General features: G+C 40.5%; 1 protein-coding gene across 2 annotated transcripts in view; it reads right to left on the reverse strand.

Annotated features, from left to right (window-relative positions):
* Window positions 1–16,263, reverse strand: part of ZSWIM8 (zinc finger SWIM-type containing 8) — a gene marked incomplete in the record, with an annotated part of 160,939 nt that overhangs the window by 18,268 nt on the left and 126,408 nt on the right. The window contains 9 exon segments of one of the 2 annotated variants that reach the window (XM_077454531.1): window positions 1,600–1,773; window positions 6,031–6,120; window positions 6,279–6,447; window positions 8,450–8,923; window positions 9,361–9,584; window positions 10,180–10,469; window positions 10,560–10,782; window positions 11,129–11,281; window positions 12,553–12,784. In XM_077454531.1, the coding sequence (XP_077310657.1) occupies window positions 1,600–1,773; window positions 6,031–6,120; window positions 6,279–6,447; window positions 8,450–8,923; window positions 9,361–9,584; window positions 10,180–10,469; window positions 10,560–10,782; window positions 11,129–11,281; window positions 12,553–12,784 (2,029 nt within the window). 2 annotated transcript variants of the gene reach the window in all.

Raw genomic sequence — 16,263 nt, forward strand, 5'->3', positions numbered from 1 at the left:
TCTTTTTTTTAATTGTTTTTTCTATTTATATTGCAAAAAAGAAAAACCACAGAGGTGATCAAATACCACCAAAAGAAAGCTCTATTTGTGGGGAAAAAAGGACGTCAATTTTGTTTGGGAGCCACGTTGCACGAACACGCAGTTGTCAGATAAAGCGGTGCAGTGCAAATATCGGAAACGTGTGGCGTGCATTTGTATTCAGCCCCCTTTATGCCAATACCCCTAACTAAAATCTAGTGGAACCAATTGCCTTCAGAGGTCCCCTAATAAGGGGAAAAAAAGTCGACCTGTGTGTAATTTAATCTCAGTGTAAATACAGCTGTTCTGTGAAGCCCTCAGAGGTTTGTTAGAGAACTTTGGTGAACAAACACCATCCTGAAGGCCAACGAACACACCAAAGAGGTCAGGGATAAAGTTGGAGAAGTTTAATTCAGGGTTAGGTTATAAAAAAAATATCCCAAGCTTCGAACATCCCACGGAACACTGTTCAGTCCATCATCCGAAAATGGGAGTAGGGCACAACTGCAAACCTACCAAGACATGGCTGTTCACCTAAACTGATAGGCTAGGCAAGGAGAGCATTCATCAGAGAAGCAGCCAAGAGGCCCATGGTAACTCTTGAGGAGCTGCAGAGATCCACAGCTCAGGTGGGAGAACCTGTCCATGGGACAACTATTAGTTGTGCCCTCAACAAATCTGGCCTTCATGGGAGAGTGGCAAGAAGAAAGCCATTATTGAAAGAAAGCCTAAGAATTCCTGTTTGCAGTTTGCAAGGAGCCATGTGGCAGACACAGCAAACATGTGGAAGAAGGTGCTCTGGTCAGATGAGACCAAAATTTAACTTTTTGCCCTAAAAGCAAAATGCTATGTGGCGGATGATGGAAAGATGGATGGCGCCAAATACAGGGCAATCTTAGAAGAAGCTCTGTTAGAGTCTGCAAAAGACTTGATACTGGGGCAGAGTTTCACCTTCCAGCAGGACACTGACCTGAAACATACAACCAGAGCTACAATGGAATAGTTTTTATCAAAGCATATTCATGTGTTAGAATGGCCCAGTCAAAGTCCAGACCTAAATCCAATTGAGAATCTATGGCAAGACTTGAAAATTGCTGTTCACACATGCTGTCCATCCATTCTGGCAGTGCTTGAGCCATTTTGCAAAGAAAAATGGGCAAAAACGTCACTCTCTAGATATGCAAAGCTGGTAGAGACATCCCCAAAAAGACTTACAGCTGTAACTGCAATGAAAGGTGGTTCTACAAAAGTATTGACCCAGGGGCGCTGAATACAAAATTTATAATTTTCCTTCCACTTCACAATTATGTGCCACATTGCGTTGGTCTATCACAAAAAATCCCAATAAAATACATTAACCTTTTTGGTTGCAACATGACAAAATTTGCAGAATTTCAAGGGCTATGAATACTTTTCAAGGCACTGTAACTTTCTTTACAGCAGGAATTATGGAATACGCATAGATTTTGACTCTGTTAGTTAAAAATACCAGACTCTGTACATAAACGTAGATCATATCAACTTTTCTGGTAAAACATGCAGTAAAGGATAATAGCACTCTCCACAGTAAATTTTACTTACCAACACGATAAGCTGAGTGGAGGTAGTGTAATCCTTGAGGACTGACTGGCTGACTGTGCTGTTCATCCTCAGCAGGGAAGCCTCCAGTAACTATTTGGGCAGGCTGGGTGCTAATTGTAGTTATGGTGGACCCGGGGATTGTGGGAAAGGTGGCTCCTGTATGAACGCTTCCTACTGAAATCAGAAATGGTAGGACATTAACAGACGTTAGGGACAGAAAAGGTTTCTTCATTTACAGACAAGGTGGTCCCAACTTCACATCACATTTTGGCATTTTCCACATTCTTCCACTAAAGAAGCAATTTGGGGTGCAAGAACAAAAAATATACATACTCATCTCCATGTTGCAGCATCGGTCAGATGCTGCAGTTGTCCCCAATTGTCTCTAAACCCAAGAATTAAGCAATGACATGATCGCTTAGTTCTAAATTCAGCCCTGAGCAGACAGCAGTGACCATCAGTAACCATTCTCTGCCCCTCCAGTGCTCACTAGGGTGCTGGGATGGGGAGGGGCAGGCTCAGCTGGCCTTGGCTCTCAGCCGCGCTGAGTGCTAGCGCCAGCTGTCAGAGCTCTGGGTGGATCCCGACAATATGGTTGGGATCCTTCCAGACCCTGGAGCAGCTCTGTGACGCCCGTTGACAGCAGGCTTTAGTCCACTCTTAGCTGATTGTGGGTCACAGGAGAGCCCAAGTGCACTCCTGTGACTCACAAGCGAAGTATGGCAAGAAAAGCTTTGGACAAACTTCTCTTGAGTAAATCCTTATCCCACTGTGTACAAGATTCTTGCAGACCAACTCCACCCATTTGAATAAAATATCACCAACAGAAAAATGTGGAAAGTTAAAATAACACCTTGAAACCCCAACAAATATCTGCAAATAAACCATGACTCAGTTCTTAAAATGCATGATGCTTGTAACACTCCTCACAAAATACGAGCCTTTACCCATCAGTGCTGTTCCCTTAAAGGTTAAACAGCCTCACCGGGAAATGGTCCTTTTCAACATAATAAAGGCCTGAAGAGATACTCCGAAAAATAGAATAAGGGAGAAAAAAAAGGGATGGAATTCCTTGGGAGAGGTCCTTCTGAATGTAGTATTTGAATTTCTACAAACAGCATAATGAATGATTTCAAAGACAAATGGAAATCCAATACTCACACACAGTATACAATGTTCAAAGTTGCCCAAATAGCAGTTTACACTACTGGAAAGGAGAGTGTGCAGGGAATATTTCTGTCTTTGTTCAAATGCAGGCTGCAATCAATGCTTGTTGGGGTTTAGTTCGGACAATCCTGTGCTAAAAGAACAGGATCCCAATGTAGGGTGAGGCTAAGGATACAAGCCAAAAAGCCCCCGTTCTGTTCCTTGTTTTTGGGGGATTTCTATCCTCAACCTTAAAAAGATACAGGAAATCAACAGAGGTTAAAAGCTCCACGCCTTCTTTCACCCCCCAGTTTGTTTCAATGAACCCATCAGATCTTATTAATGCATAAAGAGGAATAACTGTGTGAGTGCTGTCACAAAATGTCATGAACATTGCATAAAGGTAAGAATAAGTAATGTTTTCCATATCAGTCAATTACAGCACTACAATGAAATGTAACATCCAAAAGTCTGGATCGTTAAATTAGCTTTTAGGCCTCACGGTGCAGCCTCAATAACAAAGTGTTACTAAACCCAAAACATGAAAGTCCGTATGTACATGCAACATAGCATGCTTGTTATACTCACTGTGGAACTTAAGAGGTTAATCCTCTGCACTGCGTAAAAAGGCTGTTTTATCCTGTATGCACAGATCCTTCCCTCCGCACTGTCTATCTGGAGAAAGCCAGCTAAGGTAGGGTAGACAACTTGCACATGCTCAGTTGTGTCTTTTATGCTGGAGAGAATACTTGTTCTCAGAGCAAGCCAGGTCACATGATCTTGGCATCACACATGTGGGTGTGTATACAGGCTGCAGTGGAAATCTCCTCCTACCTGAACTCTCAGCACTGGAAAAACTGCAGTTTATCACTGACCGTGGTATACAGATCAGTCAAAAAGGTATATAGTGGCAATATTTTAATGTAAAAAGAAGATTTATAAGCTGTGGGCACTAATAAACTATTTTCATATTACCAGGTTTAGTAACACTTTAAGTGGGGTTTTTCACCTTCCCCTGAATCAACTGTGGGTGTAGGATTGTGTGATTTTTTTTTTTTTTGGATTGGTTGAAATTGTTGGACTTGTATCTTTTTTTCAACCTATATAAATTAAACCTTGCACCAAATATAGAAAATTGGTGGCATAGCCGCCAACCCCAAATGTGTACCTACACATCAAAAAAAAGGGCATAAGGTGAGGGGGTGCTATACCAAATATATAGTGCAGATATAGAATAAAAAAAAATACATTAACATTTCAACAGTACATAGTATGGTGCACCTCCTCAGCACCCAGATTATCTGCCTTAAATACTGAAATAGGTTGCTGCCGCTCAATAGACCTCATCAGGAAGTGCCTCCTGATGACGTCTATTGGCGAAACTTGCTTTAAGGCATAATTTCCAGTCACTTCCGGGTGCCTTCCTTCTAACAGTGGAACCCATGCCAGCTCCAAGTGGAGCGGAGCAATGGCGACCTACATCATTATCTAACGTGGACAATCTTAGTGCCGAAGAGAGCACCATACTATGTAAGCAGCCTGTATATGTTTTAGCAATTGTTTTAATAAATGATGATATCCTATATAGTTTTCTCTGGTTTATGGTGACATGGTGGAGAGGAGAAAGATGTTGGATCCCTGACTGGTGTACATGAAGAGTGACAAGGAAATTGAGCACCCATGCATTTTATGACCTTTTTAATTAAGGAGGTTGAGGCAATCTGGTGAGTGTTATTCCAGGAGAGCACATTGGGTGCAATATAATGGTGTAATGCCATTTTACATTTGAAGAAAAAAAATAAGTTTTGGTTTAAGAAGAAAAATGAACTATTTTGTTAATTTTTATATAAAAAAAAAAATGATTATTTACACTATAATATGCACGTGCACTTTCATTGTTAACAATATTGTAGTTTTACTGTTATGGGAATTTGAATCACCTTTTATTCTATATCTGCACTATATATTTAGAATAGTACTCCCTCACTTTATGCCCTTTACTGTACAACCTGTCTGGTATATTTCATAAAATAGTGTAGTGCTGAGCAAGTGCTGGCTCCACCAAAATGGTAGACTTCAGCAGGCCAGGAAAAAGAGTATTACTGCAGAATATGATTTTATAATTGAAGGTGTTTTTCTATGGCAGGAAATCTTATAGAAAGGGAGGGGCTGTTTGTAACAGTAATAAACCAACCTTTGCAGAGTTATAAATCAAACAGGTTCCAGGTAGATTACACCCAAGCCAGAATTTGGCCAATGCCTGATTTTGAAAGAAGGATCCCCTGCCGTCACCAGAAGGTTAGGCTGCCATACATGGATCTAATTGCGGTCAGTCCAGCAGGGGCAAGATGAATTTAGATCCATGTATGGGCAAGGAGTTTGCACAGCAGTCGATCTACTGATCGACTTCTATACAACCACCCTGTGGAATTTCCCCTGCATGATCTGTACAATCTGATGGTGGGGAAGTCACTGATGCATAATACAATAGCTCAGTGGGGAGGATTCCCCTCATCCACATCAAACTATCTATGGCCTGACTAATCTATGGGTTGCCTTAACTAGAAAAAGACAACAAAAGCCGCCAAGAACTTCACTACTTTTAATATAGGGACCTTAGAATAAAGAAAGGTTATAACTGTAATAGATAACACCCCAGTTTAGCCTGCCTAACAATTCACAGCAATAGGAAAAATAAGTTGTCTTGTGGGTGTCCCTGTCATCCATAAGTACATTCTTTCTGAAAAACAGTGGTGGTCACTTGGTAACTGTCTGCACTTGCGTCTGTGTTCAGAGGCACTACACATGTAGAATTGGTGTATTATTATTAACAGTTTATATATTCTGATCAGTAAAATCCCTACCTGAGCCCTTCATAACTAAACACTTGCCCCATGCCTGTCAAAAGACAGCAGAACACTTGGAGTTAAATGAATGATGCTACAACCAGACTTCTTGCATTTGTTCAGAGCAGTCAGAAAAACGGATATTGGTAGTTGGTAATTTTGGGATGAAGCACTTTAAACATTACTTTATACGTTAATCTCCACCTTAATTGATAAAAGCTGCCGTAATCAAGCAGAGGGTTGAAACAAAAAAAAAAAAAATAATTCTCTTTTCTAGGGGAAAAAACAACTGAGTGGAGCAACAGAAAGTTTATGTTGCCTAGAACAATTTAAATTGCATTCTACAAGCCAGACATTTTTTCTTAAAATTAAAGCAAGACAGTTATTCCACAGTAAGATATGCGAGTTAGCCTCCCAAACAGTTTGAAAATTAACTTTCCTTTGCATTGCCATCTAAAGTCGATCGGGTCTGTTGTTGCTACAGCAACATCCTTTCTGTTCCAAGTGTGCAAAGGGAATAGAGTGACACCTAGAGGCAAAGATGTAGTACTGTATTATCTGCTTCTCCAAAAGGAGTAGATGCTCTCATGAGTGTACAGGATAAATGCACATGTTCACTAGAGAGTGAAATAGTAATGTACAGCCGATTACACACAAATGTCATTATATACACCAAAGCTCACTTACTTGCTACATTAGAAGACAGTGAAAGCCCTGCCTCTGTATGGAAAGGATGAACAGCAATCTGGGTCATTGAAGGAACTGGTGCCCCTGGAAAGGAGACGGCTGTAGCTGCTATGGAAGGAGTTGTAACTGTGTAGGGGTACTGTGCTCCAATGAAAGCTGGGTGGACACCCTACAAAATGAAAAGACAATTACAAAAAGGTACAACAGATTAAGCAATATACCTATGAAAAAGCAAACTGGACACGAGGTGTCACCCAAAGCTGGAGCTTTAAACTTCCACCCAGAGTCATCTGGATGGTTGGATCGTTATATGAGATGGCTTTGCATTTGCCTGCACAAGTTGTTCAGCTGGTCACTTCAGTGACACGATTTTATTTTTATATTTAATAAATGCACTATAAAAAGGACCATAAAAGTAGAAAATGAGGCTAGAACTATGTTTAAAATGTCTCTCACCCACCTTCTAACATCTACAGTACCAACTACCCTGTAAAAGGAAGATGCATTTACCAGTCACATGATCTCTCCAGCAGCTGGCTTCATAGAAGAGGAGACAACGGATGGAATGCCAGGACAGCGATTTCACCCACAGGCTTACTACAGGGAATCTGGTGTCCGCTGTCCCTCCCCTGAAGCTGGCCACTGGGAGCAAATCACCTGACCTGAATAGGCAAGTATAAGCATTTTTATTCTACAGGGCAATTTGTATAGGTGTTAGCAGGGGGTTGGGAGCAATTTTAAGCTTTGTTAGTTCTACGTTTAATCTAGATCAATAATTGTTAGATGTAACTCCAGTCTCTGACTTGCCCTTTTAAACCCAAATCCAATCATTGTCCAAACCTTACTGCCTTTACCTCCATATCATTTCCAAAATATGTCCCTTCTTAACCAATGACACCAATAAGCTACTAATTCATTTCCTTTTTATCTCTTTCTTCTACTACTGCAACTCATTCTATATAGGCTACCCCCCCTTCAATCCATCACAAATGCTGCTACCAGTCTCATTAACCTTAGCAACAGCTCCGTGTCTGCCACCCCACTCTGCCAATCCCTCCATTGGTTTCCAATACATTAAACTCAAAATGCAAAAACTTACAAAGCTATCCACAACTCTGCCCCCAGCTACATCAGCAACCTAGTTCCAAAATATCACCCAAACTGTCCTCTTCACAAGATCGCCTGCTCGCTAGCTCATTCATCACCTCTTTTCATGCTGGGATCCAGGACTTCTTCAGAGCCTTTCCCATCCTATGGAACTTTCTACCCCAAATCTATCTGGCCATCTTCTACTCTCTCCACCTTTAGGAGATTTACCTTTTCAGGGAAGCCTATCATACCTTTGCCTACCATTGATTCACCCCCATTCTGTTAGTACCTTTTGTACCACACTTTTATATTATAAGCCCTCATGAGTCAGACAAACGCTTATTAGTCCAAGTAACTAATGTAACTGAGGGCAATCCCTGTGCATTTAAATTTTTAAGGTGTAACATGTTCCAGTACCTGCTTCCTCACCCCAAGCCCCTTCTCCTGACAGTGGGTAGGGGTTCCTCTCTCCAGCAGCCACTATCATTTAAAATCGGCACAGCTGTTCAGGCCTCTGTCCACACAGTTGCATCATTCATTTACAGAGATCTGTGAATGAATGAACTACAAGTCCTATCTTCCATGGTGGCAGACGAGTTTGTAGTTCTCAATTGACTACAAGAGCACTAATTGGTGCGCGCTTAGTTTATGCAATCTTCTTCCAGGTTTCTAACTGAAAGCCTGTACCTAGGTACAGGAAGAAATCTGGAGGGAGAGTATGCAGGAGCCTTACACGGTACCCATAATGAATGAATGAATGAAATACTTGTATAGCGCACAATGCAAACTGAATCGCTTCACACTTTCACTGCTTGCATTAAAGAAAAAAAATTATATTCATATTCATAATTAGAGAGCTCCATAATGTGTGTGTTTTATATCTTCCTGGAGTGTAGCTTTAGAAAAATAACATTCTGTTCCTAAATTATTTGACATCTACCAGAGTACCACCATAGGTCATCTGTGAGAATGCAGTATTCTTTCAATAGTGATTTATATAAAACAAGGAAATGAACCACATAAATCAACCATCAGTGAACAGAAAACCACTGAACTATCATTATATCCTAAAATCATATTACCTGTGTGTACAGTGTCCCGGGTACTGGGAAGACGGTGGGTTGCGACATTTGCTGCCGAGGAATTCCAATGTACTGGGGAGTACAGACTGTCGGTATATGTGTTTGCAGAGTGGAATAGGGGTGTAGTCCTTGGGTGTGAGGATGAGCCATTGCAGTATGTGGCGGGTAAATTGTTGACCCAACTGAAATCACTGGAACCACAGTTGCTGCAGTCACTGCTGCTGCCACAGTTACAGTGGAGGTATCGGTTATTATCCTGCTGTCTGTAAGTCCACGCACAGCTTCTACCACAGAACGTGATGCTCCTGCACTGCAGCCAGTAGCTCCTTCTCGTGGAACTGGAGTCCCACCAGCCATCTGCTCATACAGCCAGTACCACTGATGAGCCACTTCAAACAAGACCTCTGGATAAACACCTCCTCCCTTAGCTGCATCCTCTACTGCCATGCATGCCTTCTCCAACATCAGGTTGTCCTGGGCAGATAACAAAAGAAGTTATTTAGCCTGCAGTGTTCTGATTTACTGTATACGATCTTTGTGTACAAGTTTACCCTATGCACTATAGACTTGGTTAACACATATGTAAACCTTCTCCTTGTAAAACAACCCATTCAATTTAAAATGGTAATGAAAGGCAAAACATTTGTGTATAGATATATATAAAAAAAAAAAAAAAAAAAAACACACACAACACATCACAAACACCTGTTTTTCCTTTATTATAAGTGATCACATTCACTCTGTTCTCAGCTGCATAAGAGCTGAGACAGCTACGGTATTATGAAGCCCTAAACAAAAAGTGTCCAAAGCTTTAACTTCAGCTATTTTCATATAACATCCCTAGAAAAGTCCACCAATATATCAAATAACAAAAATATTGGCCTTTTAAAATTAGGCACACTCATACATACCTGTTCCTTACACTGTACCAGAGCTCGCTGGATTTCATTAGGATTTAATGCATGGGCATGAGGGAGGCAGCTCAGAGCCAGTTCAGCTGCAGCTCGCACCATGTTAGAATCTCTGGCTCGAGAAGCTCTGTCTGCCAGGGATGCCACCTCTGGAGGCGTTAGATGCCCATCCCAGCACTCCACAAGGATATTCAGGGCTGCACTACCAATCTCCATGGCTTGGCCTGAAATCCAAAATTAGGTAGTCACGTTATTTTTCACATCAAGCAGCTAAGAGAGAGAAACAAGCAGAAAACCTTGCCATAAACAGATTACGCATTTCTCTTTCCTTTCCATCTCATATTTTTTTGCTTAAAGGGGGCAATTCACCCAAGAATAAGAATATTCTACCAATACGACACTCCAGTGGTACAACCATTTACATGAGAATATCTTTGTCATCGTTTGTCAATTTCACGTATATAAAAATATAGCTATGGCGTTTCATCAGGGCAAAGTCAGGAACTGATCCACAAGCAACAGAAAGCCAGTGGGTTAATTGACAGACATCCACATGTCTAATACCAATTTAGTGCACACTAACAAATAAACTAGCTTTCCCTTGTGTGCCACCCATATGTTTTTCTCCTTCCATCCCATATTTATATCCAAAGAGTCTTCGTTCACCTGCCACTTTCCAGTTACATTGCCATATTATACAACTTTCACACTTAAAAGAAGAATATACAAAGAAAAGGAAGCAAAACGAAGCAAAGATGATACAAAGTAGTGGCAAAAGTGCCAACAATTTGGTTTTCCGGTTACTTTAGCATTTCTCACCAGTTATCCAGGAAACATGCGAAGAGTACGTCCTAGAAAGCCAGTTTGGAGACACAAAATTGTGCAGACCCAGGGCATAGAGTCCTATTTCAAAGGCACACAGGTGCAAGTTGCGATGGGGGCCTTGATGTCCACCACTGGATGAAGGATGTGTGAATATGGAAGTGCTACTATTCCCCCCAGCTTTAATGAGGACAGTCTTTGCCAATTCAAAATAGAAGTGGGCAGCAGCTTCTGAAGGCTGATTAGGGACATGCGGAGCGTGACTCTCTAGACGACGTCCCTTATACCTAGGTAAATGAAATAATCAGAATTATACACCCCAACATTTTGACCAAAATGGAAATAACCAGCACTATATTAATGAGCATTGTTCTTACCTGCCCATCTCCACTGTCTTGGCTCTAGCTCCACCACTTGCTCGCCTGCTACCACTAGAGGATGATGAACCAAGTGAGTCACTGGATGAGCTACTAATGCTGTCACTGTCTTGTCCTCGCCCCCATGGAGTGGCTCCCCAGCCTCCACGAAGAGGTCGGCGACTAAGGGTTGGGGAACTGTCAGATGTGGTCTCTGGGGCACTGCTATCAATACTGGCCATTCCTAAAGAGTGCAGATCAAGTAAATGCATTTTAGATGAATTAAGTTACACCAACAATTTGTTTTACATAATTCTTAGCTCCTTTAAATACCTACTCTAGGAAGAGGAAGCAAGCATTTCAAAGAGATCACCTACACCTGTATTACTACTACTATTATCCTTCAGACCATCACAAAGGGTCTAATCATTACTATCTAAACCCAGAAAAGACCACTGGAATTGCACAGGTTAATCACGTGGCTTTTACAAATTTTTTACCCTAAATTTTACAGCATACATAAATGTAAGCCCAAAAAACATATAATGTATTAAAAAATTCAGAGAAATAACTATTTTAACAACAATTACCCGTATGCTTCTTTTTCTGACGCACTGGTGACCCCCAACATCGACCATTATAGCCTCCCCGGTTACCAAGGGCTAGTCGGCTAGGAACTTTCACTTCCTGCTTATACACCTGTGCTTCCCCTGCAGGCTCACTGGAGGATTTCTGGTTGTTGTCTGCAATAAATGAATACATATTTGTTAACAAAGTCACCCTTTAAATATATCATTCACGTCTGTTTGTTAGACATACAGGCAAGTGAACCAAAGAAAAACACTATAAGGCTTATTTTAAAAAGCAGCAAAGATCCTACCCGCTTTGCAGTTAATTAGGTCACCTGTTCTGGGGATTTTAAAAAACAATAAGTACCCAAAACCTAGATGGGTGACCTTCAAACCACAGAGATACCAGGAATGGATTGGTCAGATCAGCTTCCCTCACGAACATGCCAAGCCACATAGCTGGAACTTGGCCTTGGGGACAGTTTAAACATTCTCCCCTTACTAACCCTCACAAGGCACCTGTGCAGCCATATGAGCAACTTGAATCAGAAGTAATTTTTACCCATCAGACTATAGTAACACGTAATGTAATCAGTTTATTGGGTTACTAGACATTGTGATTGTTTTATGTGCTGGTGTGTCCCATGAACATAACTGTCAGCATTTTTAAAAGCATGTTCTATTAATTTCTTAATTTGTTTACAAGCTGTAACTGACATTACAAGTGATGTATAACTTCTTTGAAGAATGGGGTTTATATATAAACCATATGGTTATTGATCTTATCAAAACTTAGAGCAGTTTTTATCAACTCAATTACAGCTCAAATACCTAAAAAAAACAGTCCAGATAAAGCAATCCTAAAAGGCTAAGTTCACCTTTTGGGAAGAAATAATAAATGCACATATTTTTACAGGGAAAAAAAAAGGTGCATTTATTATTTTTTCCCTCAGGAGCCTGCAAAGCATTGCACGGGTGCTCAGTGGATCAGGGGTGCAATGTCAGGCTCCTGTAGACAAGCCCTGCAGCTTTCAGTCTGCACCTCTGATACAGGCTGACTGTTTACAAGCTGTAGGACTTGTGAATGAACTACAAAAAGGCACTCGTCAGCCCCCTCACAGTTCACTGAGAACTACAAGCAGTCAGCCACAATGGCAGATGGTACTTTTAGCTCTCTCATTCACAGATCGCTGTGAATGATGCGGCTGTGTGGGTGGAACCCATGCGGCTGTGTGGGTGGAACCCATGCGGCCGTGCTATTTTCAAAATGTTTAACAAAGTATGGAAAAGATGTAGTTTTATCACATTAGACATTGGAAAGTTAACAAGTTTTACCCCTGGCCTAGCTCTGAAATAATAGGACCCATTACAATAATTTACAGCTTTTAAATTGTGACAAGACCGCTTCACATCTTCGGCTATATACCATTAAGCTCAGAAATTACCTTGAATCTTCTCTGGAAAGTTCTCAGTTATTGCCCCATGGACTGCAGGGGTCACTCCTGGTTGCTGATGACTGGCTGGACTACTTGATATTATTATAGTTGTTGTAGACTGTGAGGCATGCTTAGAAGGAGACTTCTGATTGGCTGCTGTTGGTTTACTGGAGGAGTAGAAGGAGCTCAAAGTTTGTGGTTTATGAGTCTGACTTTCTCGATCCAAGAGCTTATCCAGTATCTGGGTGAATAAATGGGAAAAGGACACAAAATGTTGACTTTTCCTTAGAAGTTTGTTAATTTATCTGCATAACTTAAAGAAAAAAATACCCCATATACCAATCTAGTGATTTAAAGCACATCCAAACAGCATAAACATCATGCCGACACCAATGCATTTAACAAGAATATTCTTTGAATAGAACAGCAGACAATGGGGAAATTAAATCAGAACTCGATGGGCATGTTTGAAGTGAAATACTGGTCCTTAGAATCCTCTCAAGCAAGAAGATAAAATGCTTTTCTTGCGTTTGGTGTCCAAACACCCAGATCTCAATCCTGTCATTCACATATACAGTAGTTGGTCATTATGCATTCTGTGCCAATAAAACTTTGTATTCCATGTCACTGAGGAGCACCAACCACATACGGATGATCTATTGGAGGACTTCAGCAGCATGTTGAAAATGTTTCTTGCACGGTCATGGCATAGTCACACTGCTCAATGTGACAGCTGCTATAGCAACCAGCATCTCAGAGTTGATATTCGCTAAACTAGTCGGCAACAACATATTAGAAGATATTCCACCAAGTCAGCTTAGCCTGCCAGGTATACCTTGCAGCACTTTAAAAAGAACACCTGCCAAACATAACTGATCTGTTTATGAATTTTAGATTATGCTTCAAGTTACATTTCTGTGCAACTACTGCAACTCCTTATTTAAAACCAAGAAAACTATAAAAAAAAACAAAAAAAAAACAACGTTATGGATGCACTGGCTAGACATCCAAAGACTATAGACAAGCTACCATTAAACAAAAAAGGTATATTCTATAGTTGTGCTGGCAGGAAAAACAGGTGGAGAAATCCAAAAAGGAGGAAATTGCACAGATTTACATGAACAAGAGATTTCCCTTTTTATCTCTTACCATGCTTTTCCCAGCGTTTTCCTCTTTAACTACTTCCCTACCGGGCCAATTCTAGCATTTCTTTCCTACATGTAAAATATTTTTTCTTTGCTAGAAAATCACTCAGGACCCCCAAATTATATATATAGGGGATAGAAAGTATTCAGACCCCCTTTAATTTTTCACTCTTTGTTATATTGCAGCCATTTGCTAAAATAATTTAAGTACATTTTTTTCCTCAATGTACACACAGCACCCCATATTGACAAAAAACAGACATGTTGACATTTTTGCAGATTTATTAAAAAATAAAAACTGAAATATCACATGGTCCTAAGTATTCAGACCCTTTGCTGTGATACTCATATTTAACTCAGGTGCTGTCCATTTCTTCTGATTATCCTTGAGATGGTTCTACACCTTCGAGTCCAGCTGTGTTTGATTTTACTGATTGGACTTGATTAGGAAAGACACACACCTGTCTATATAAGACCTCACAGCTCAAAGTGCATGTCAGAGCAAATGAGAATCATGAGGTCAAAAGGAACTGCCTGAAGAGTTCAAAGACAGAATTGCGGCAAGGCACAGATTTGGCCAAGGTTACAAAAAATATTCTGCTACACTTAAGGTTCCTAAGAGCACAGTGGGCTTCATAATCCTTAAATGGAAGACGTTTGGGACAACCAGAACCCTTCCTAGAGCTGGCCGTCCGACCAAACTGAGCTATCGGGGGAGAAGAGCCTTGGTGAGAGAGGTAAGGAAGAACCCAAAGAGCACTGTGGCTGATCTCCAGAGATGCAGTCGGGAGATGGGAGAAAGTTGTAGAAAGTCAACCATCACTGCAGCCCTCCACCAGTCAGGGCTTTATGGCAGAGTGACCCGACGGGAGCCTCTGTGCAAGACACATGAAAGCCCGCATGGAGTTTTTTTTTTTTTTTTTTTTTTTTTTAAAGCAAACACCTGAAGGACTCCAAGATGGTGAGAAATAAGATTCTCTGGTCTGATGAGACCATGATAGAACTTTTTGTCCTTAATTCTAAGCAGTATGTGTGGAAAAAAACAGGCACTGCTCATCACCTGTCCAATACAATCCCAACAGTGAAGCGTGGTGGTGGCAGCCTCATGTTGTGGAGGTGGTTTTCAGCTGCAGGGACAGGATGAATGGTTGCATCGAGGGAAAGATGAATGTGGCCAAGTACAGGGATATCCTGGACGAAAACTTTCTCCAGAGTGTTCAGGAGCTCAGACTGGGCCAAAGGTTTACCTTCCAACAAGACAATGACCCCAAGCACACAGCTAAAATAATGAAGGAGTGGTTTCACAACAACTCCATGACTGTTCTTGAATGGCCCAGCCAGAGCCCTGACTTAAACCCAATTGAGCATCTCTGGAGAGACCTAAAAATGGCTGTCCACCAACGTTTACCATCCAACCTGACAGGACTGGAGAGGATCTACAAGGAGGAATGGCAGAGGATCCCTAAATCCAGGTGTGAAAAACTTGTTGCATCTTTCCCAAAAAGACTCATGGCTGTATTAGAGCAAAAGGGTGCTTCTACTAAATACTGAGCTAAGGGTCTGAATACTTAGGACCATGTGATATTTCAGGGTTTTTTTTAAATAAATCTGCAAAAATGTCAACAATTCTGGGTTTTTCTGTCAATATGGGGTGCTGTGTGTACATTAATGAGGAAAAAATTAACTTAAGTGATTTTAGCAAATGGCTGCAATATAACAAAGATTGCAACAAAAATACTTTACATATATTACACACACACACATATACATATATATATATATATATATATATATATATATACACACATATACATATATATATATATATATATATATATATATATATATATATATATATATATATATATATATATATACACACATATATATCTATATAAATACAAATACGTTTTCTTTAAGCAAAGTCCCAGCCCAAGAGATTAAAATGGTAGGGTGTTACAGTTTTTTTTATACCACACGATATTTGCGCAACTATTTTTCAAATACACTTTAATTACTTTTAACGCAAAAGACACAATAATCCAATTTTTAGTAAAAATATAAAAGATGTTAGGTAAAGTAAATAGATACCCAACATGTCACGCTTTAAAATGGCGACAAACTATGGTACTTAATTGCCATAGGTCACGCTTTAAAAATGTTTACAGGTTACCATTTTAGTTTACAGAGGAGGGGTCTAATGTTAGAATTATTGTGTTGTTCGTGGCGATACCTCACATGTGTGGTGCAAACATCGAAATACATATACAGGCGCAACCTATGTACGTGTTCGCATCTGCGCATGATCGCGAGGGGACTGGAGCACTTTAAAAGATTTTTTTTTTTTTTTTACATCGTCCCTTGAATTTCTTTTATCACTTGTATTTTTATCCCTCGTGACAAGTCCTCTTTATGTAGACATCTGTCTTTACTCTCCTCTACCCTGGAAAGCATGAGATGAAGAAAAAAAAAAAAAAAACCTTGATCTCTGCTTTCCAGAAAAAAAAAATTGCATTGTTTACATCTGCCAAAATTGGAGTCAAGATGTCGCTTCCAGACTCTCAGGCCCGTAGAG

The sequence above is a fragment of the Lithobates pipiens genome, unplaced genomic scaffold (genome assembly GCF_037356315.1).
Source record: "Lithobates pipiens isolate NorthernLeopardFrog02 unplaced genomic scaffold, aLitPip1_a1.2 Scaffold_25, whole genome shotgun sequence".
NCBI lineage: Eukaryota > Metazoa > Chordata > Amphibia > Anura > Ranidae > Lithobates > Lithobates pipiens.